We start from the raw sequence: 23,671 nt of genomic DNA, 5'->3' as shown, positions 1-23,671 counted from the left end.
AGGTTTCATCTTCACAATTCAGCTACACAGTTTGTGGAATGTAGACAAAACATTTCATGCATTGCTCTTAAAACAATCTTTTTTTTAATTATTTTCTTTTCTTCACTTTGTCTGGCAGAACATCATTAGCAGAGGCAGATGTGGTTGCATAGTTGAAGAGGTGACACCCGCCACAGGCTGGAACAGAACAAATTCCATCTTCAGGCCTAAAGTTGATTCAGGCAGGAGAGGAATGTTCCAACTTGTCTTTCCTTGAAACCAAAAGTTCTTGTTAGGACACCAAGTCAGCGTCTTAGTAATTCAAAAGATACTCTAAAATGTAGAGAATGTGCTTTTCACAACAGTCATACAACAACGTAATTTGTTGCTACAACAGAACTGCACCAGGTTTTATGCTTTACACATTTTTTTTAGATGAATACTCTTGGTTTACTTTAATCAGATATCCATATCTGTAATCTTATGAAAAAGTAAGTAGACCCAAAGGATATTTTTTTAAAGGTTGCAGTCACACTAGTACACAATTCATCCATGATGATAATGCATATCAGAACTCTTCTAGGGATGTGCAATATTAAAGCACCATGCTAAAGTAAATGTATTGAGAATAAGACGTATGGATGATCAGTCATCCTTCACCAGTCCATGTTTTAATACATTATTTCAAGTTGCTTAGTACCTCTGAGGCTCAAGGTGAGTCTTTCAGAAAATATTTTAAGTCGGATTGTAAAGATTTTAACATAAACATCAACTCATTCTTGCATACAATCCTGCCTTTGTCCCCTTCCTCTTCTCACTCATCCTTGTGAACTGGCTTTTAAGCAGAAGAGAGGCTGCTCTCCTCCCCACAATACTTGAAAGATATGAGGTTGCAGACATGGGGGATGGATGTGGTGAGGCCATTTGGCGGGATAAGCAGAGTTAGCCATTATCAAGGCCAGACCTAAAACTTCAGCTGCCTCTGTGATTTCACATCCTGCATCCAATACGCATTCAAAGCAGCAGGGAAGAGCCCTTCCCGTTCCTCGGAAAGTTTTAAAAGCCAGATCACTTCGAGTCTTTGCATTCTCAGCATTGCAAATAATAAAGCTCCTTGCAAGAGTATTCAGTTTGGTTCAGTGTATTTATACAGCTCCAGATCACATGTTATCTCTAGGCTGGCTATTTTTTTATAACCTAATGCTGCTTACAACCTTTCCACAGTTTTATCCTTGACATGTCCGCAGTGTTTCTTGGTCTCCTCGATGGCGTTTGTGCACCAATATTCCCTAACAATCCTCTGAGGCGCCAGCTGTATTTCTATTAAAAATCAGCACTGTGCATTGTTTGAATTTGCACAGAACAAGTATTCTGTCCCTCTCCCTGATTTTCTGTTGCCCCTCCAGGCGGGTTAGACCACACCTATTCAGTGATGACCAATCAAGTTTAACCTTTCCCAGACCTCTCCAGGATAGAAGTCCCTGAAGTATCCCGACCCTATTCAAATATTTGAAAGCAGTGTTTCCCCTGTGGTTTGGTTGGTGATGATAACAACGCGATGCAGTAACATTCCAAACATCTCTGGTAAGATGGATTTTTGAAAGGATGAATATGCATTGTAAGCATGCTCTCTGACACTGACCCTACGTATTTCAACTAATACGGATGTTGTTATATATTTGGGTTTAAGGTATTTGTATAATTAACTCTTTATATTTTACATTTTTATCCCAAAAAAGCTGCTTAACTGTACAAAATTATTTTTATGTCTTACTAACCTGATCAAAATTTTATAGAAACTTATCAGGATTCAAGCACAAACAACAGTGTAGACAAATGCCAGTTTAGCAGACGTTGCGAGACATTTTGCATATTACACAAAATTTTCTGCACTGCAGTTAAGACGTTTCAGTCATTCGGACGACAAATGTAGCTAATGTACTTTTGCACGAACATTTTCACTTTTCTTGTTAATTTCTTTCTGCACTTCTTACCGATTCTCCAGCAGATCCAAGACTGAATCCTGGCATGCCGCTGTCTTCATCAGCCGCTAACTCTTACCAGCAGGGCTGCATCCGGATGACCCTGGAGGACTCGGAGCTATGGAAGTCTTTCCACACCATTGGAACGGAGATGATAATAACCAAACATGGAAGGTAGTGAGCTTCTCCAATGAACTCTAATTTATGCAGAGTTCTGTTTTAAAGAGGAAAACATTTGCACAAAAAAAAACAACAAAAAAACAAATACAAAAAAAAACCATCTAAAGCAACTTCTAACACTGTTTATCTTAGGAGAATGTTTCCACACTGCAGCATAAGCCTATCTGGGCTTCAGCCTTTTGCCAATTATGTCATCATGGTGGATATCGTCCCTGCAGACAATGTCAAATACAAGGTATGATCATATTCAACACATCCCCAGCATGTTCTTTTTTTCCCCTCTCCCTGCGGATTTAAACCCACCACGCTGCAGAATATAAGAGACAGCAGTTGGCAGTCAGACACAGTTCTGCCCTGTCTGCCTGCGACCGTTCACTGCCGCATATCAAAGCCTTTCATTGCTTCCTGTTTGTGCACTCCCGGCTGGAAGCCCAATCAATTAGCATCCCGGCCTCATTCACAGTCGATGAACGGGGAGCAGTCTGCCATCCCATACATTCAGCAGCCACTATCGTTTTTTGCGGCCCATTTGGTCGAAGCAGTTGCTGTCAACACGCACTTGAAGACAGTGTAGTGCAAATCAGACCTCTCCAGGAGAGCTTTTGGGGGGATTGGGGGTATGTTAAAATCAAGATGTAAAACTGAGCGATTACTTTCCTTTAGAGAAATAAAAGTATTGTTACAGTCCTGGAAATATGCCAACATTAAGAGAAATTAAAATGGATTTTTTTTTTCTCTTTTTTTTTTGCTACTTGGAGCATCTTGACTAATTACTGATATCCTGAGGTCTCTCATGTGGTAATGCTGGAACTCTCCCTCCCCCCACATCTGTCTCTCTGTAGTGGAAGAAGGAGCAGTGGGAGGTCGCAGGGAAGTCTGAGCCCCAGCCCCCATGTCGGACATACATTCACCCGGACTCCCCGGCTGTAGGAAGTCACTGGATGAAGCAGTCGTTGTCCTTCCTCAAGATGAAGCTCACCAACAACACCTTGGATCAGCATGGTCATGTAAAAACACAGTTTCACACCTTAAATCCTAATATATATAACATTAAACTCTCCTTATGCTGAGTGACTTATTCTCACTTTCCTTGTTTTGCCTTTTAGATTATCCTTCACTCCATGCATCGTTACTACCCACGGTTTCATGTGATACAGGCAGACAGTCCACACACTGTGTGTTGGGGATCGTTTCAGACCTTCTCATTCCCAGAGACGGTTTTCACTGCTGTTACTGCTTACCAAAATCCAAAGGTACCAATAAGGCGTCACGTCTTTCCCATGTACAGTGCATAAAACAAGTTTGTAGAGACCAACTGAACCTTTTATCTGAAAAAAGAATCTGAACATGGCCAAGTTGGTGCACACAAACAAGGAATTTGACTTTGGTTGCACGGTGCTTCCTGACGTTTTAAATATAAATGTATAAATAAAATGTTTGGGAGATATTTTTTTCTTATACATGCAGAGTTTTTACAAAAGAGGAAAACAGGTTTAAATTAGTGCAAACATTCATGGAATCAATGTGGAAATGCTGGTTAGTTTTCATCGGAGAAACAGCCTGGGGAAAGAAGTCATCTCTGTGGCGACTTATTTTTCGCAAAGAACAATTTTCCGTGCTTACCTCTAAATAACCACATCTAAACAGTTTGTGTCCAGGATGTGTGGGGTCTACAGCAATGCTATCTGCCCTGTTTTGACCTGTACAAGTCGTAGATGGAAAGAAAGTCAGGGCTGATGGTTCCCTCTGTAGGTCTGGTTGTTTGTTGCAGTTTGGATTCATTCGGAGCCGAACCACACAGTGATAGATGTGCACAAACCAGACTGAATAATGGCCATTTAGAGGATGGGCAGCAGATTTTTTGATTTGCTTCACAATTGTATGGCTGTTTCCTACGAATGCAATGGGATTTATTTTCTCCTGTCTTTGTTTAGATTACCAAGCTGAAGATTGATCACAATCCGTTTGCAAAGGGATTTAGGGAAGGAGGAACCCATTCTCACAGTAAAAGGTACATGTTTTGGCTTTTTATCGGACATTAGCAGCTGCCTCTTTGGGTATTTTTCTCTGCCTGTATTTGTCCTTAAGAGTTTCTGGTAACATTACGGTAATTATGACACTACTGTTTTTTTAGTTTGTTTTTTGTTTTTTTTCAGATGCCGTTCAAATAAAGGTTCTCCTGCAAAAAAGTACATAGAAGACAAGAAAAGTCCTTCTCACAGTGCAACAGGTATTTTCTTTTTCGTTTTACCCCAAATAAACTGCTTACAAACTGTTGCTAATGCACCAAATTAGTCATGTACTGTGATTACAATAGGTTTCCTGCTGAGCTGGCGATCTGCGTTCAAACCTCAGGCTATGAAATGACCACAAGGTAGCGTGGATGATCATATCTCACAAATAGATGTTGTATTTCCTTGTCAGGCCTGCAGAGGATGCCCTCTACCTCTCAGTCAGCACAGGTCAGAAAGAAGCCATCCTCCACACAGCAGTCACCGAAGGCGGGTCACCTTTCCCCCTGGGCACCGGAGCAGGACTTGTCAGATAGCATCCACACTGAGCGCCAGGAGCAGCGGGAGTACGACTACGGCGGCGAAGAACAGCTGGTGCCTGCATCCAACGCCTACCAACCTTACAGGTTTGAAAATAGGTGACAAATAAGCATCCAGTCATGATAGAATATGATGACAAGTAACACCAATACTCAGAAATAGCTAACTAAATGCCATGTTCTGTATAACATGTTACTGGATGTGTTTCTTCCCTTCAGATCAGTGGAGTACCCCAGATTTCCGTTGCCTCCCAGGAACCGAGATCCAACAGAGGCGCTGCTCCACGCGCCACCTCACCCGCTCTCCACGTCGGAGCCCGGCACCCAGCAACAGGAATGCCGCTACGGCAACCAGCAGGGCCCCCACAGCAACCCAGCAGACTGGAGCCAGTACCCGCTGTTCTCCTATTCTTGCTGGTGAACTTGGACACCGTTCAGTCACGGCCTCGTCAGAAGAAGGCCTTTAACTACATTTGGATACAGTTAAATAAATTTGACAAACTTTGAAAAGAATTGCCTTTGTTTTCTGTCTTTTTTTCTGCAGTTAGGAATGCTGGCGACATTCTCCCACATTTCTTCCATATTGCACAATACTCCTTGCAGAAAGTGTTGGCTTTTCAACAGTTTGTGAGGCTGCGTTCCTGCTCACTTTGAGCCACACGTCGGCGACATTTTTATTTAGCGGGTGACTTCTGAAGGTGATTGGCATCACTGAAACCAAACACAAATGTTTCAGGTTCAGAATCTTGTATTTGCAGTTTGGAAATTTTTTAATACTTTTCTGGCCACTTCACAATTTCTGTTGATCTACCACATACACAGTTTACTAAAGTTTGAGGTTGTAATGAGACAAAATGTGGAAAAAATTGAACAGCTTTAAATACAAGGCACTATTTGGCTTTACATTATTCCTTTTATTTTGGTTTATTAACATGAGGGGTGTTTAATGGAATGTGCTTTGGGTTAAATCTGTTTCTTGACCAGTAGCAGTCAAGAATGTATCCAGCCTGCTGAGCTGCCACTCTGGTCTAAAGTCTAAAGCTAGACGGGCAAATGAAATGTGCTGATTTGAATCACTCCTGCATGATGGGTGACTGTACAACCACTTCAAAACAATAAAACCAGAAAATGTCTATTAAGCATTAACTCAAAATAGTTAATGTTTGTTTAATGTTTGTAGGGATCATGGTGCCATCATAGACCCCCTGCAACAATCAGACGCTAAGGTTTTATTTCTTCAACCGCACATGTACCTCACTGGCTAAACTTCCCTTTCATTCAGTTATGATTAATAATGTTTGGTACTGTCCATGTTTTATTCACGGCTTTCTTTGCAAGTCACACCAATCTCCCGTTTTCATTTCTGCCGACCCCTGCAGCAGAACCATATTATAAGCTAAGCTGTCATCCTGTGCCACCTTTTGGCTCCAAAATCTATATTTGATATTCAACAACTACATAACTTCTCAGAGGCAATGGCAACTAACAAAAAAGTATTGATTTGATACAAACTGATGGGTCGGTGGATGCGATTTTGTGCATTTTTTCACAAACAAGGTGACGTTTGCAAGTCATGGAGTCATCTCAAGCCGCGCTGCTGCCTTAAATGGGACTTTTATCAAACTGTTGAGGATAAATCACACATACCCAAAGGATTATTTAAGCTGCAAAACATCCAGCTGTATTCTGCACTTTATTTGCCTGCTTTTCTGCTTTGTTCTCTTCGGCTCCTCCTCCACCACCAACCCAACCCAACCCCAAATCTTTGGCTTCCAAAGTCAAAGACCATCTCCCCACTTCCTGGTATGTTGAGAAGGATGATTTAAGTTTGAGTAGCCTCACTGAAATATAAATAAATAAATAAATAAAAAATCCTTCATAAATTCCAAAAACGAAAAAAGTTTTTATAGCAAGCAGAAACCGAGTAGCTATTAGTGCCTTCACACTTTAGATATCACAAAAAGGACCTATACTGAAATCTTCTGCGTGAAAGCAAGATGCAACATAATGCTACTGAGGCTGGAGGACGCATAAAAGCAATTAGATTCCCCCAAAGCAAAGCATCTGACCTGAGAAAGAGATGACAGGCAGCTCAACGTGGAGTCGCCCTCACGCTCTGGCATTCTACCCCCAGCAGACGGCCGGAACGTCTGCCACTGTAAATGTTTCACAAGATGGAGACGAGAAGCTCTATCTGGGACACACACAGAGCCTCAGGGAGCTGGGTCGCTACACAAGACATCCTAAAGCACATTCACGGGCATGTTTTTCGGTGAAAGCCATTCCTTTTAACGTTGTTGTATACAAAGTGCTTTCAGAGACGTATCAGCTACGGAGGACATTTGGTTTTAGTCACTTGATGAGTTTGAGGGTTTAACAAAAAGACATGGCGGCTCGTGAATAAGAGGGAGTTTGATTACACAATGGTTATGTAACTGTTTGGTGTTCCAGAAATGAAGTTCCTCACGAAAGTATTCACACCCCTATTCCAGATTTTGTCATATTTTCACAGCAGACTTCAACGTATTTTATTAGATTTTCATGTTATAGTAGTGCATCAGACAATACTTATCTTTCTTTTACCAAATAATTTGAAAATGCTGTTTTTTTTTTACTAAATGAAATCCAAAGCAACCAATTCCCTAAACTCTGGAGCTGCAGACATCTAGAGATCGGCCTTCATGGAAGAGTAGCACAGTGAGAGCCACTGTAAACTGAAAACCATTATGAAAACCTGCTTATGTTTCCTCAAGTCATGTAGGGAAACACAGAAAACATGTTAAAGAAGGTTCTCTGGTTATGTAAGGCAAATATTGAACTTTTTTTCGTCCACATGTAAAATGCTACATGTGGAAGAAAACTAACAGATCACCAAGAACAGACAGTCCTCTCCATGAAATACGGTAGTGGCAGCATCATGAAGTGGGGAAGCATTTCTTCAGAAACTACAGGCAAAGTTCATATTTTCAGAATGTCAGATTTGAGGACTTTAAGAATACTTATGATTTTCCAGCAGACTGCATAGTTACAGTTGCAGACACTAACAGTACACCACAGTTCAAGGTTTCACTTCATCATCCCTTAATACTGAACAGTATGAACTGGATTTGAAGCACCCTGTAAAAAAAATCCCTGCTTTTTTAGCACTTTTCACTTTTCTGTCTGACAGACTATCAGCTTCAAGCTCATACAGTGACAAAGTCAGACTCAACTTTTATGACGACATCTCTAGTAAACATATTTATAAACCAGGCTATATAATTTGAACTTCCTCTTGTTGCAAGTGTGCAGAAAACAAGTCAACCTCTTAACAAGGTTAGCTTGGAGGAGTGAAAATGAACATTCATAACATCTCCCTCTGAGGAGCCAATCTCCATTCTCACATTTGTGTTAGCGATTTATATTTTCAGTTCCATTTTTTACCTTAATTTTGACTTTACTCATTCATTTCCATGTGATGCAATAAGACACAAAACTACAAAAGTAAAATCCAACGTCCTGTTCATATTTCTGTACAGTAACCTTGCATCACTTGGTCAAACTGCATGTTCCCAGGCAGTGAAGCTGACTTAAAGGCAGCACTAATGGACTGCAGCACATCGACCCTGAAACACACACACACACGCACACACACACAAGTTGAGCCCGGAGGAGAGGTCAGACTCGACTAAGTTAGATTCATTAAGCTTGTTTACTCTGGAGCTACAGCCAATCACATGCAGTGCTGAGGAATACATTGATTTGCTCCAATACCAAATCGGCTCGATACATAAAAACAGCTTTGAGATGCACAGAGAATGCAATATAGGGCAAATATAGAAACAGGATTAACACTTATTAAAAGATACAGCTCACAGACACACCTTAAACTTCTTTATATTTTATGTTATAACCCAAAACTGCATTTTGTGGAGATAATCACTTAAAAGCAAAGCTAAAGACTGTGATGTGGAAATATTTGCAAATAAAATTTGAAGTGTGGCATGTAGTAAACAAACCCAGCTACCATGCATCTCTACCAGTTACACATTAATGTTATTTACCTAAACTTCGCTAAATAAAGCAGACCTTTCTGAAGCAGGAGTGACCCAGATCATTGGTTTTGTTGCCAAGAATAAACTAAAAATACATTTCTAGACAAAGGAAATACAGGAAATTGCTTTTGAACAGGACCAGCATGTCTGGAATCTCTGATTTACTTGATTTCAAGTCAAATTCGACGACTTTGTAGTCAAACAAAAAGACACGTGCGGTGCGTGGTGTAGTGGTAAAGTGGGAGCATTGTTTACGAAGCTGTCCTCGGTTCGATTCTTCGCCGCACGTCTTCCCACTTCTCCCTGCCCATTTCCTGTCCCAAGTGCTGCAAATAAAAGCTACTACTGCCTCAGAAATCTTTAAAAATGTTTAGTTTATTGAGTAGTATAAAACAAACAAAAGAAATCATAATACATTTTCTAGTACTTTCAACTTGCCATTTTTGACAAGCATGGCAGAAGGTTTGGACATCACTGCTCTAGTCCCAGTAAAAATACTACGAAGCTTGTGGTTGCAACATGAGCAGCTGAAAAGTTCAAGGGCTATGAATACTTTTGCAGCCCTCTGCATTTCTTGTCAATTCATCACTAAAGCAAAGGTAGCAAATGCATAATCATTTCATATTTTCCCCCTTTGCTTCCCTTTTACAAGCACATTTAATGACTAGCACAAAAATAAATTGACTGCGTTGCAGAAATATTTTTTGTTTAAAGCGTTGGGACTACAGTCATCTTTACAGAATCATCTCCTGACCCAATATGAAAATTCAGTCAGATACTCTCGCATGACAAAAACGGAATCAAGGTTTCGTTTCCCCTTAATCTCCACTAACAAATGTTAGTGGAGATTAATACAAACTATTTAAATTCAGGTGTTGAACGCCACATCGTTGGCGTACCTTCTAAACCCGCTCGCATGCAGACGTCACTGCTCAGCAAATAACACGTCCAACATTTGTCAAAATGTTCAAAGCTTAATTTTAAGAGTTTCAATAGCATCTTTGTGTGGCGAACTGTACCATCCAAATATATCAGAACTACCGCATTGTGAACTGAATAACAAATGCAAAGTGCCAGACAAACACGCCACATGGACGCACGCGCGGCGCTGCCCTTGAAAACTTTTCCTGCTCCCGTCTCTGGGTCAGCTGACGTTCTTTTCTTAGCACCTCATTAAAATTCATTAATTGCTTTCTTTCTCCTGGGTGCAGGCAGAGTCAAAACTGGAGCTTCCTCTAAAAGAAAAAAAAATAAAATAAAATAACTGTCCTGTGCTCCAGAAACACAAGCGGTGACGCCAGAGCTGCTGCAAACAACCACCCACCCATCTGTCACATCACATGTAGGGCACAGCGAAAAGATACCAGAGAGAGCGGCTTAAAGAAGTAGACATAAATTTTATTTACTTGTTCTGTACATAAAGGGTCATTACCAGCACAGGTGTTAACCATGGGAAATATTAACACATGTAAATGGTATTAGAAAATAAAAAGGCACAATTTGATTTTTTTTTTTGAAGGACAGTCTTCAAAAAAAAAAAAAAAAAAAAAGACTGAGGAATTAGAATTATGAGGGAACAAAAAATGAGCACAGTAATACTGTTAATGCCATTACAAAACAACTCGAAAGCAAGAGAAAAGAAGTTCATCTCAAGTAGGGAAATACTCGAGGTGTATTGCTCAACTAGATTTAAATAATCCTGGCACAAAAAAAAAAAACAACAAAAAAAAAACATTCTGGATTTATTAAAGGAAAACTTTGTTTAATGAAATAAATGACAACAAGCAGCATGTGACCAGGCGAGACCACCGATGCTGGCCAAGAGGTCATGCACGTAGGCAACCAGCAGGCATTTTTCTTTTTCCCTTTTAGTAAGTCACCCTTTAAATAACATTACTCATTTTAAAATACTTGATTCAAAACTGACCAAAGAGAAACGTTACAGTTCAAAGCTGCACAATATCTTGGAGTATTTGGCCGAGCGTCGATTTAAACATTATGCAGTAAAAAAATTTAATTGATGGAGAAATGGTTTCGTATTTCTCCAGAAAGCTGCATCGTTTGCAGAACTGTTTAATCTTTGGGGGTCCTGTTGCACAATGTGGACATGGACACTTTAAACTGCTCTACTCGGGCCCGTTTCAAGAAATGTGAAAATAAAAACATAATCTCAACTCAATAGAATCAGCACATTAAATAAAACGCAAGAATTATTTCACCTTGAAGAAAACGGAAAATTTGGATGCCAAAGTTCCATTCTTACGCTCGACAGGCCGCTAGATGCTAACAAAGTTGCTGATCTAGACTACAGCCACTGCTTAGCTAAAAAAAAAAAAAAAAAATGCTTGGCACTTCTTTAAAAAAAAAAAAAAATTACTCCAATGGTTTGTTTGAACTCAAAGTAGGCAGGTAGACTTGGCCTCAAACATGCACTCAGGTCTCAAAACAAGAGGAGGTAAATGCATCTTCTGGCACACCAATAGAAAAACAGGATGAAATTTTGGCCACATCATTTCTCACCAGCATAAATAAGTTCAATAGCCAGTCAGGATTTGAGAATGTGATCAATAATGAAATCTTTGCAGGACTCCCACCCGTGTTTTTCTTCTACTGACACGTTCCAAGCATCGCTAAAAACACTTATCAAAATTCACCCCCCCCCCAAAAAAAAAAAAGTAAAAAAAAGTCCAACCCCATGACCAATTAGTTGATAGCCAAGGTACAACAGTGACTTGATTGTTTGCAGTAATGTGGTTTTATTGGCTGGCCAGCTCCTCGGTGCCTCAGTGCTCTCCTGTATCCGTATGGACGCTGCTTTATCCCACTTACTGCACAATTTTTCCTCACACAGTCAAAAACATTTTCAGAGCCCAAAAAAAAAAAAAAAAAAAAACTGACATAACAAATATTCAGAGTCCTAGAGGACCGACATGTTGTGATGCAATGTGGGAGAAATCAGTTGTGAGCAACCTCACATACAAACACACACACACACTCACGCTGATGCCCAGTGAAGCTCTGCAAATCAAAAAGAAAGAAAAATTGCCTGAAAATTTAACTAGCAAAGGTTAGGTCTGGTTTTTAATTTAAGTCTGGAGTCCACAGCTGTAAACAGTCAGGAAGCCTTGCGAAGGCCGGCGGAAACAGAGGTGGTGGGGGGGGGAGGGGCAGGGAAATGAAGAGGAGGTGGGAGTTGTTTTTATTTCCTCTCAAAAGCAGGAAAGCGGATAACCAGGACACTGGCGGGACAGGTGGAGAGGGGCCAGCGGGTTGAGGTACACGTCAACACCGCCGAGAGGCTCCGGACGAGCCCCCAGGTCAGTCACTTTCATCCGGATTCTGAGGGTTTATGATTTTGACGTGCGTGAAGGGGAAGAGGCCTTTGCGTCCGTTCACCTCTCCCTCCCACTGGCCGCTGATGTTCATCCGTGTGACCGTGACGATGTCGCCGACCTGAGGAGAGAAAGACAAAAAGCTTCAGTCTTTCTACACGTTTCCATACATTAAACACATGGACACACACAGTCGGGGGGGCTTCATTGGTGCGACTTGAAGTTATGCAACGATCCACCTGTGATGTTACACAACTTGTGGGAAGATTTACTTTCGTGTCAGATCTCCACTTGCACTCCACATGGCGGTTTAAAAACGGCAGGAGAACGGATGCACGGCCCAAAACGTGACCCTGATCTGACCAGGTCGAATCTCCCTTCAGATTAGGATTAGAGCAAAAGTCTATTCCAACGAAACCAAGATTAAATCTTCAATTTAAACTAGATTATTCACAGCATTTTATTTAAAAAAAAAAGAAAAGCTTTAAAGATGTAGAGACTAGGATTTTATCTGAAGCAACCTTCAGAGAAACGGGTACGGCAAGGATTATCCGAATGGGGGAAAAAAAAGTTTAGCTTTACATGAAATTCTAATAATTTAAAGTTTGTAGTAACTTGCCAGGTATTCATCTCCTAAATTTACCTACAGATTGCAACCACAAACGTCAACAATATGAGAAGTCTAGTGTGGAATGTATTTTAATTCACCCACTTTTACTCTTGATGCTCCAAAGTAAGTTAAGAACAAAATCTCTGATTTTTTTCCCCCATACCAGATAATGTTTTAAAAGATTTTTTTATTGATTTCTTTTCCATAAAAAAAAAAGAAAGTTGTTTTTATTTCAAATCATTCCTTCTGTGAGTTGTACAACCAGTATCGTGGCCTGGATACAAGACTTTTTGTTTAATTACTAGGATGTTGTCACAATATTAGCAGGATAAAGATCATTTTACCACAAGAATCTCTTCAACTTGCAAGAAAAGTCATTTTAGTAAGCTAAACTATTTTTTTCTATTTTTCATGTTTGAATCCTTGCAAAAGTACTACTTCACTCACCAAATATTACGACTTTATTCTGGTGATATTACGACTTTATTCTAGAATTACTATGACTGTAATCTTGTAACATCCTGAAGTTATTTTTTAAAACATTACAGTAAATCTTAGCCTGTTGTCGAGTTGACTTAAAAGTCCAAATAAATAGAAGCTGTGAAAAGACATTTGGCAAACAAGATGGCGGCTCTGGGCGTGCTGACATCACTCTGAACTTTCATTGGTGAATAAAAAAAAATTTATTCTGATTTTTGAAAAATTAAATATTTACCAAAAATATTTGATTAATAAATATCAGCCTGACAAAACAGACTGAAGCTGTCCACCTTAAACTCAAAATAAACCCGTCTGTACTGTGAAGGCTTTGAAAGTCAAAGCGGCAACAGAGAACCGATGGTGGCCCTCTGTGAAATGCAGTGAATGTTATAAACTACAACCAGAACTTCAATGGAACAGTTTGGACTCAGTTCCTGCTGCAAAACATGATTTTATAAAGAATGGACTTTTTCAAAGAGGGTGACAGTCATTTTCCAACCACTTCAAAATGATTGCTGCTTTGTATTGGTTTAGCATATGAAATCTCAATAGTTAATCATAAAATACGACAAAATATAAGTATTTAATCTGAGCAGTTTATAGAATTTCTAACCTTGTGAACTGAAGATTAATTAATTTTATTTAACTACATTACAACAACAATAAAAGGAAAAATAAAATTAAAGAGACTATTAAATTTGACTTGCTGTAAAATGACTCATTGCTTCGGCTTCCCGACTTTCAAAGGCCCCAATGTAGCCACGGCACAGATCTAAAGGGTTTTTTCTGGAGTCTGTGATGTGTTTTTAACCAGACGCTTAAAGCAGACAAGCAGCAGCGACGAGACAGCCTGGGAGCGAACAACTGTCACAGAGCGAAGCAAATCACCAGCCTGCATATCAAAAACCCCAATGATTCTCCAGCCTCAGTTTGCTATCATAGCAGCTTCCTCCTCCGCATCAAACTTTTCAGCTAAAATACAAACTTAAAATAAACTTTACAAGTTTATATTAACTAGGGATAATATAAACTTCTGGTTTATATGAAACTATTAAGATTGCATTGTAGCTAATTACCACTGGTAGTGAATTGAAACTTTAAAAAACACTCAAGAGTTGAGGTTTGGTTGATCAACAATTGAAATGACTCTTGGTAGCTTGAACAAAACTTCCCAGAAGGCCAATACCTAAAGATTAGAACCAGCACTAACAGAAAAAAAAACTACAAAAAAGAGAGAATTTCAATTAAACAGAAGAAAAAAAACCTGGAAACCGTTTCCCTAATGCTTCCTTTGCCAGTTGGAGAGAAACTAAGGTGTCCCAGAGGGGCAGCGACTGTCCAGGCACTGCAATGCAGTACAGTACTAATGTCTTCAGAGGCTGCTCCCTAGTAGTTTCACTTGATCCGAACCGTTCCAGCTGTTTTTGTTTTTTGTCTGGAATACTCCTTTAGTGTCACATAATGTCAGAACCATTACTGGAAAGTTTGAGAAGACAAAAATAAGTGAACCAGGAATCTACAGTGACGGTGCAGATATGGCTGCTTGGATTATTACTTTATGCACAAGAAGCGTGTTGGACCATAATGCACGCTGCAACAGAAGAAGAGTTCCCAAGCAGGCTGTTGACTGAACACATCTCAAGAAAAAAAGAGATTTAGTATTGCTAAAGCTGATTAGATGCCCATAAACACATATTCCATAAACAGTAGTTTCTCGATTTTCCAACAGAAAAGCAGAAACCAACCATAAAAAAGCAATTTCTGCAACAACTGATCTCAATTCGAGTCATGCAAGTTCTGCTTTCTAACAGAACCTGAGGTCCCCAAACAACCAGAGGAAAATTTATTCAAAAATTTCAGGGTGCAAGGTTAAAGGTTTTTACAGCAAGACTTAGCCAAAAATATTTTTGAAATAAGTGGTATTCCTAAAAGCGAACATAAAAGCGATGTAAGGGTGAGGCAGTCAGCTCTATCCGGGTGTTTCAAGGTTTTAAAAGAAGACAGTCTAAAAATTGCTTTGACATGATTTTCAATCATAATATTTCAACGTCCAAGTCCACTTAAGGAGACAAAGAAGTTTTCTGCATAAAGTACAGATTAATGCCTAGTCCTTCCTCTGTTAGTTGTTGCTGTTCACCTTCAGCTGGGTGAAAGAACGGCACTAGACTTTTCTCTTGCTCAAAAAGAAACAACTTTGCTGTTTAGAAATACTGTGAGAAAAAAACAGCTACAGAAACTAATCAAGCCCCACTCATCTGTATTTAAGAGTTAGTGAGTCAATCAAGATCATTTTCAACCAACCAGAGACGTTGAAAGATACAATCTTCAGTGCTGCTGCACAAATGGTGCAAAAATCCCAAAAGTTTACACAATCTTTAGCTCATCGGAGCTAAATTGATGATGCATATTGATGCACATTACACATTTCTACAAAAGGTAAGGACATTATTAATGATAACTGCATAGAAGCCCACAGCAGCAGAGTGGTTACCAAAGCGGAAAACCTGACTAACGAAGAACAGAATAATAAACCACGACTGCGTTTGCTGTGAAAAGCACTTGAACACTGCAGCGCCATTTAATGGGCGTTTGTTCTAGATTTCTTACAAAGTCAACATCAATAACGTTGCAACAGTCATATTTAGAGTTGGGTTCTTGCAGCAGTGGGAATAACCATCTCACACAAAACCATTTATAAACTTGAGTGGAAAAACAGATTAAAGTCTGGACTTTAATCTGTTAAACTCACTAAGAGGTTACAACATGTGTTCTGTTTCATGCAGGACTAACAGTAACAAGGTTATTACGTTTTTTTTTTTTTTACAAAAATAAAGAAAAATACAATTTTAAAGCTTTGTCTAATGTCTTAAAATGTGATCACTTCTTTACAGCATCTAGTTTGCTATTGAAGCTCTGGATTCTACATAGAAATAAACAAAGACAAAAAAAAATTAACCAATAGTTTTTTTTGTATTGAACAGCTTCACATTAAAAGTCTTGCTCCCAAAATACACAGTGTCTATATTAATGCAAACTTAGACTAGATTATAAAACTTTTATAATAACTCATCAGGTTAATTTTTTTGAAACTTAACTAAACCTTTAAGTGCTTTAAGAACTGCAGGACTTCATGGATAAAATTATATTTTTTTTATTTAACAAAATATTGAGCATACCAAGTACCATGCACAGTACTATTTAAAACTCTAAATATATTTGAATATAGCAATTATGTAAATCAAGTTTATACATAGCTGCTTCAACGATGGTGCACTCATTTACTTCCTGTATTTATATTCATGTATTTTATCATTTTTATTAATGTAACAGGACTGGGTCACAGTCACAGATTATAGGACATTTATCTGATCTTTCATACGCCTTAAGATTTCAAAGGAACACACACAGCAAACTACTAAAAGTACCACTGTATTTTTTTTCTATTCTTTTTTTTTGGGGACAGCAAACTAACCTTTGACATGTCACTGATAAATCTTGGTTGCTCTGTTAATGTTTTCCACAGAGTTGTGTGCAAGAGTCACAGGGACCAAGTGCATCCTTGTACACAACTCTCAGCAAGCTAGTTCATTTCCTCTTAACTGCTGACACACGCCGACGTCACTGAACGGCAGCCGAGCTGGCTCGAAAATAACTCCCATTCTCATCTCTCGCCTGGGGAAATCACCACAGCAAGACAGAGAGCTGCTGTAGCTCTCCAGCGCACAGCGCAAGTTTAGACACGCTGTCATAAAAAGAGCAACCCAAGAGGACTTGGCTAAGAAATACGACAATGCCGCTGTCAGACTTGGACCTTTTTTCTTTAGCGTCAGACACAAAGAAAACACACATGAATTGCTCTGGATTCGGCGTTTAACGAAAAGAAACTAAAACGTAAAACTGACCAACCTGACCTCAAGTTAACGTATTTAACTGGAGGCTAGATTTCAGGGTTTTTACGCAACCGAAGGCAGCCACAGTTCTCAGCAAACAGAACTGTAGAACATAGGTTGACTTAAGATTAAAGAGGAAAACATGCATGCAAATTCTTACCGTTTTAGAAAAAACCCCGAGATAAACACGCAGCAGCTAGGCAGTAACTATTTAGTCGCATCTTGTGGTGTGACCACAAACTTAAAATGTGATGGTAACCAACACTGGAAAAATGACTCGAGACGCAATGGGACAGTTTTACACCTTCAGCCCGCAGAACTGCGCCCGTCAGTGCTGCTGTTCATCCCTCCTCTCCATCTGACATTTATTCACAATGAAAAAATACACAGAGGATTGTTATTGGTAGGGTTATGGTTTGAGCAAAAACAATTTTAGGGGAGAAAAACTGAAATGTGCTGGCTAATTTTAGAAAAAAAGCTTGATGAAGATCGACATCGGTGGCAAATTTGACCATAAGGAGGAGAAAGAAAAAAAAAGTAAGCCGTAAAAACTGTTCAAGTTCCCCCCAAAAATAATTCTGGATAATAATTCATACAAGGTGTCAGAAAGCCCTGTATCAGGCTTTCTGATACAAGAAAAAAAAGTCTTGGAAAGTTTTTAATGTAGAAATAAGAGTTGTTCCAAGACTTAAAAACAGACTTTACTATACCTCTAGAGCAAGAGCCGTTTTGTCGTAGGCACAAGGCACTCGTTTCTGGATGGCCTTCGCGATGACTGGGCCGTTCTGCATGGAGGGCAGGGGTGTGATGACCGCGCCTGGCGTGCCCGGCGAAGACGTTTGGGGTTGAGCGTAGGCGTGGGCAGGTTCTGGGATCCCATAGCTGTTGGAGTTACGAGATCCGTGGGTAGGCTGGCCGGGATGGGGAGGCGGTCGCACCAATTTCTCCACGTAGGGGACGGGGATCATCCCGACGCGGCCCTCTCGGTTTTTGGCGCTCCACCACTGTTCCTCGGGCTTCTCGAGGATGATGAGAACTTCCCCCTTTTTGAACGGGAGGTCTTCTGCGTCGCTTCCTGTGAAGTCATATAATGTCCGCACGTACTCCTGGTTCTCCTCAGGACCAACCATGGTCTGGATGGCGCCAGTGATCGTGCTTGGGTACCTTGGCAGGACAACGCAGTCAAAAGGGATGTCAATTAGTCACTAGGACATCTTTGTGCATTTAGGGCTAATAACTTTTTTAAAAACTGTTTAAAAAGAGAAGTAAACATTCCTTTAAAGGAATTTTGGCATTATAGCAGAGCGACACCTTCTCTATGTGCTGCTGACCACTGCCTGTCAGCTGGCAGACAGACGTACGATACACTTTTATTCCCCCAACTTACAAGATCAACTAGGGTGTTTTGAAATGTATCCAAACAAGGTTTTAATGACTTTTTTCAGAATAAGTCAACACAGTACTGCCCCTCCTGAACGTGTTGCTGCGTACCATCTGTCAGCTGGCTGAAAGAAGCCTGCTACATGCCTTCCTCACTTACAAAAGAATGCATTCACAATTATTAACTAGTTTATACCTGTAAAGTTGACCATATTCAATATCAACCACAATGTATCTTGGATCTTTGCTCAAGATTACTCCAGGTAATGTGCTTTTTTTAGTGCATTTCTAATTGAAAACTTAAGAAAATAAACAAAAGCCCAATAGCACAGTGCTGCTCCTCCCCCACCTGTTGTTGTGCACTGCCAGTTGTTTAAAAAACTTAGGCCTGGTGTGAAAACTAAAGGCGTGTAACACCCATCAATCTTAAGGCAGTTTTTACATTTGTAGCTGCTACTGCTTTTCTCCCTTGGATATAAATGTAGTAGATGCATTTTTGTATAAATATTTTTGACTCAATGCCACCATACTTACCCAGGTCTAGCTGGATTTGAAGTTACACAAACAAGCATTGCACTGGCTTAAAACAAAATCTTGTTTTAATGTGAAGTCCAAAATAAATTAAAATCAGTCTCCTAGGAGATGTTTACCTCCATCAAAGGTGTCTTTGTGAAGCACAACGCTCAAGTCAAACAGTAATCTGAATGAGTCGAATGCAAATTAAGCAAACTGCTTTATGACACAGCTCCCTGCAAGTAGGCTGCTTGTTATAAAGTAACTGTCTGGTTAATAGTTAGTAAAGGGGGTATTGCGTGACTTCCTTACCTGGGGGCAGGCTCTATTAGCGTAGTCGTATCCAGATAGTGGATTTTGTAGAACTCCAGGAGAGCCGGGAGGTTCTCAAACTCCTGATCGCCTATCTTAAACTTCTTGCTGGGTAATGAGTTAATGATATAGTGAGACACTTTGGAGTTTTCAGACACCGACAGGACATAGTCGCCGGGACAGGTAGACGAGTCTCGAACCAAAAACATGCCATGCCTCTGTCCTTGTAACCTGTTCTGTGCCTCCTGTCGGGAAACGGGTCCAAAGTACCAGGCGGACCGATCACACGAGTCAAACCGAGCCGATGACATGTCTGCTCCCCCAAAAATAAGTTAGTAGATGTATATAAATGATGAAAGGTACTGACGAGAGTTCAGCGTTGATCCAAAGTGAATGATTCAGTAGGTGCAGGGCAGGGCATTCGTCGCCCCTGTGCGGTTTTCGAGTAATTTCTGCAGAACCACTGAAGGTTTCTTCAACCTGATTAAAACAAAATTAACAAAAATGATTTTTTTTTTTTTTTTTTAAACAGCCTGTGGTTCTTTAGGGACAGGTTAAGACTGACTTGATCCAACTTTGGATCATATTGGCTCAGCTTTGAGTGGCCGAGAATCGAGAAAATTAACTTACGAAAGAAAAACGCCGAGGAAGGCCGAAGCAAGAAATGATCAATTAAGCTTCCTCCTTTTCGTTCCGCCTTCCGAGAAAAAAAACACAAGGCTTCAAATAATTATCTCCTCCCGTCAGTGTCAGTTAATATAAAAGCGGAAAAGGTGGTATCAGTTTTCTAACTGAGAAATCATCATAGCTGTGAATAAAAAAGGCCAATATTAGCCGCAGGTGGGGAAACACAGATAGTTACTTTATATCCTCTCGACTTAACGGTAGGGCACGGAAACAGGTCTGTGAGTTCCCTCTCTCGGGTTCGAGCAGACTTCAGAGGCAGCGCAAGAAAAAAATGGCGGCCCGCAACACGTCTTCACACAAAAAGTGACTTCAGAGCAGCCGTCTGTCCGCTGCTGGTGCATCTCAGGAGCTGCACTCCCTTACCGCAAGCGAAGTATCCCGACCAGACGAGTATTTGTCCTGAACTTGCCGTTGTTTTTTTTATTTTATCCTCCGCTCGCCCGAGAAACCAGAAGTGCGAGTGTAAGAGAAAAAAATGGCGACGGGAGGGCTGGTCCCGCTTTCTATCAGCACGTCACTCGATGACTGGAGGGGGAGGTGGGCGGAGGAAGTGAGGACTGGCTGAGAAAATGGGGGGTGGGCAGCTGAGTGACTGAGCACGGGTGGGGGTGGGGATACGTTCATGGATACGGGCTCCATGTTACTCTAATTTCCAAGATGCTGCACTGAAAAATGAAATAGCCTGAAAACTGTTATTATCACAAGTAGTTATATCACTCACCAATGCATAACAAGAGGGTACAAATTCCAGGCTAGCCTCTAAAAGCAACTTTTTTTTTGTATTTATGTATTTTTATTTTAAATGCTATCAACTAAAATTGTAAGCTGGCAACAGCAGCATAAAAACCGTTACAAGAACAATAACACAAAAAATGCTGATAATAATTAATTAAAAAGTCGAAGTAAAACACAGTTCATGTTGTGTCCAAAAATAATACTTTTTCCGGACACTGATTTAACATTTCTCGTGGATCAAATACACTCAAGTAAACGAAGGTGCAATCAGGGTCAAATTAAACACAGCATCTGTATGAAACAAAGCTGCACAAATGAGTTGGAAAAAAAATTTAAGGAAAGACCTTTCCAGCTGAGATAAAAAAAAATGTCTTTTCAGTTTATAAATCATAAATAAACTGATAAGCTATGCGATGTGATTTGTTTGAATGCAATCCAGCTGGAAGGTAAACCTGGGCTCCAATCTCAATTATGTTTTGTCACCCTTTAACAAGTGAAGTTTGGCTTTACCTCCTTCCAGCTTCCCTTGGCCATTTCCTTCCTGCAGTTCCGCTTGATTTTCTTCTCCCTTCAGTGCTCCTTCTGGGATTTGTTTCATTGAGCTGCATTATTCAGGATGCATTTTTAAAATGAGATCCAATCGTTTACAACTTCAGTGGCTTGTCCACGCCTTCAGCAAGCAATCATTTCTCAATAGCCGAGAATGCCTGCCATGTTTATGAAGCCAACAAGGGGCTGTGTCTTTTACCAAGCTAGCTTCCCCCAACCCTAACCAACTTCCACGTACTTTCAGAGAAAAAGTTCCCCCACACTATGATGCTGCCACCATTGTGTGTCACCATAACCACGTGCTTTCAAGGTGGTGTGCTGTGTACATTTTCCACCAAGTACAGCATTTTGCATCTTGGCCAAAAAGTTACACTTTGCTTCATGGTCTATTAAAAACTGCAAATGGGATTTCTCATGACTTTTCTTAAACACAAATATTTTTCTTGCTACTTCCAGTCATTCTATGTTTGAATCCCAACACGGGCTTTTTCCGCATGAAATTTGCATGTTCTCACTGCATACGTACTCAGCTTCCATCCGCAGTTCAAATAGGTAGCTGTTAAGCAAATTAGTTTATCTAAAATTGTCCTTAGATGTGAGTTGCGTGTGTGAATGTTTCTATGTCCTGTTTGTCTGTTGCACTGCTATGGACTGGTGGACCTGTCCGGTTCTCAAAAAGCAAAACATAATCTTGTGGCACTATGCTAGAGAAAAGAAACAGATTCAGATATATTTGGAGAAACTTTAATCATTAATTGGAGACTCAAGGGTAACAACAAAACAAAAAGCAAAAATAAAACAAAACAATACATGTTCAGAAAATAGGAGGATTGGACAAACCAATACACATGAGAGAAGCAGGAAGTAAAAGTGCTGAGGAAGGAGATTACTGAGGACAATTATACTGATCATAAATGAAAGACTAGTGTGACGAGGGGTGAGTGTGGGGAGCTACTGACAACTTATGTGGCAAGGTTGCAAGACGAAATAAATCAAACTACATAATGAATCAGAAGGAAACTAATCAGAAATAGATTAAAAATACAGAAACAAATACAAGGTGATTAAAAACTAATTCCTCCTATTTTATGCAGCCGTCTCTGAATGAAACCAGGATTATGCTTTACTATAACCCAGACTGCCACATTTAGCAGAAACATGCCAGGAATTGCAACCATAACATGACTGAGGAGAACGTATGTCCATAATAGATGCTACTGATTGTAGTGGCGATTCTTTTGTAATAAATCATGACATTAGCTCACCTCACTTCCCAACCGTAAAGCGTACAGTAGGTTTTTGCAGTAAACTCTTTCATGCCACAAGTAAAGCATCTTTACATAATTCCCTATTTTCATTTCCTGTTGCTCTATAACTTCCTCTTCCATTTAATCTCATAATGTGAATTCTTTGGCACAGAACTACGACACATTGATTTGGAGCCACTTCTCTACCGCAGTGTGCTGAAAGGGAGAGAGTCTATTTAAATTCACAGGGCAGTGCCTTGGGGAAAAAGCCTTGATAAAATGCAACATGGATAAAATGATGCATCAGACAAAATTGGTTGAGTGTGACAAGACATTTAGTGCGCACAGAAGCTACTGCTGCCCAGTGATAAAAACAAAGCAGTAACCCTGTGCTTGTGGTTTCAGTGGCCGTGTCTCATGAGACTAGAGGTGGCACAGAGCAGCTCCCACCCCTGGAACGCAGTCTGAATGTTAATAGTTCTGTACCCACTGTGTCTTAACTGCTAATGTCTGCCAATTCCCACATTCTAACAATGAAGTGTCAAGGAAACAAATTTGGGGGAAAAAAGCTTTATCGTCTTTAGAAATTTGCTTATAGATAAATATAGTTACTATATATTTTTTTGATAGTTTGGGTTCCAATCTACTTATTTGAGGTAACTTATTACAAAGCTGTGATAAATACTAGTAAAGTTTTGTTTAAGGAGTCACAAGGACAGATTTAAAGCTCAAATGAAACATTTTTGAGGAACGTATGTGTATTACTCTACCGAGGCAGTGGTCACTGAAGATTCTTTCAAAAAACAACACCATCTAGTGGAGGATTATCTGATAAGAGATTAATCTATTACTAAAACTTCATATTTTATTTCCTTACACTCACAGGCTTGAATTTTTCCTTTAGGAGACAGTGAAGGCTTTCTCTATATGCTTGGCAGTACTATTGGGTTTATTCATGAAACATAGAGTGTTAATGTGCAGCAGTGCTATGAAAAGTTATCAACACCAACAGTCACAAAAAAGCCACATAGAAGCCCCTCAGCTAAATCAAACAATATACAAACATTCGATCCCAGTAAATAAATAAATACATAAATATGTACTCTCCATATATGTATAATGAAATCAAAATAAGTTAATAAATTATGATAAATCTTTCCAGTCAGTGTCATCAGCCATACTTGGAAATATACCTTGGAAAAATATTAAT

At 39.9% G+C, this 23,671-nt stretch overlaps 3 protein-coding genes across 5 annotated transcripts; 2 read left to right on the top strand and 1 right to left on the bottom strand.

Moving 5' to 3' along the window:
- Positions 1-926: 926 nt before the first annotated feature.
- Positions 927-4,185, top strand: LOC103473579 (T-box-containing protein TBX6L-like). The gene is made up of 5 exons (XM_081613557.1): positions 927-1,563; positions 1,985-2,135; positions 2,274-2,376; positions 2,984-3,148; positions 3,248-4,185. The coding sequence occupies exons 1-5, from the start codon at positions 1,524-1,526 to the stop codon at positions 3,434-3,436; spliced, it is 648 nt and encodes a 215-aa protein (XP_081469683.1). The 5' UTR covers positions 927-1,523; the 3' UTR covers positions 3,437-4,185.
- A 13-nt stretch (positions 4,186-4,198) lies between these two features.
- On the top strand, positions 4,199-8,300 carry LOC145554143 (uncharacterized). 3 transcript variants are annotated; one of them, XM_081613559.1, is made up of 3 exons: positions 4,199-4,371; positions 4,566-4,791; positions 4,912-8,300. In XM_081613559.1, exons 2-3 carry the CDS (start codon positions 4,577-4,579, stop codon positions 5,111-5,113), a joined length of 417 nt encoding a protein of 138 aa, XP_081469685.1. In that variant the 5' UTR covers positions 4,199-4,371; positions 4,566-4,576; the 3' UTR covers positions 5,114-8,300. The 3 variants fall into 3 exon arrangements, with proteins under 3 accessions (XP_081469685.1, XP_081469686.1, XP_081469684.1); XM_081613560.1 differs by having other exon boundaries at positions 4,199-4,779; XM_081613558.1 differs by having other exon boundaries at positions 4,199-4,791.
- A 1,803-nt stretch (positions 8,301-10,103) lies between these two features.
- On the bottom strand, positions 10,104-20,438 carry crkl (CRK like proto-oncogene, adaptor protein). The gene is made up of 4 exons (XM_008423916.3): positions 19,874-20,438; positions 19,244-19,723; positions 17,749-18,202; positions 10,104-12,179 (listed from the first exon to the last, which is right to left on the bottom strand). Exons 2-4 carry the CDS (start codon positions 19,552-19,554, stop codon positions 12,045-12,047), a joined length of 900 nt encoding a protein of 299 aa, XP_008422138.1. The 5' UTR covers positions 19,555-19,723; positions 19,874-20,438; the 3' UTR covers positions 10,104-12,044.
- Between the last annotated feature and the right edge of the window lie 3,233 nt (positions 20,439-23,671).

This window comes from Poecilia reticulata, chromosome 12, assembly GCF_904066995.2.
Source record: "Poecilia reticulata chromosome 12, P_reticulata-male-v2, whole genome shotgun sequence".
NCBI classification, from domain to species: domain Eukaryota; kingdom Metazoa; phylum Chordata; class Actinopteri; order Cyprinodontiformes; family Poeciliidae; genus Poecilia; species Poecilia reticulata.
Note: the sequence above shows the minus strand (reverse complement) of the source record. Positions and strands in the feature narration are given on the sequence as shown.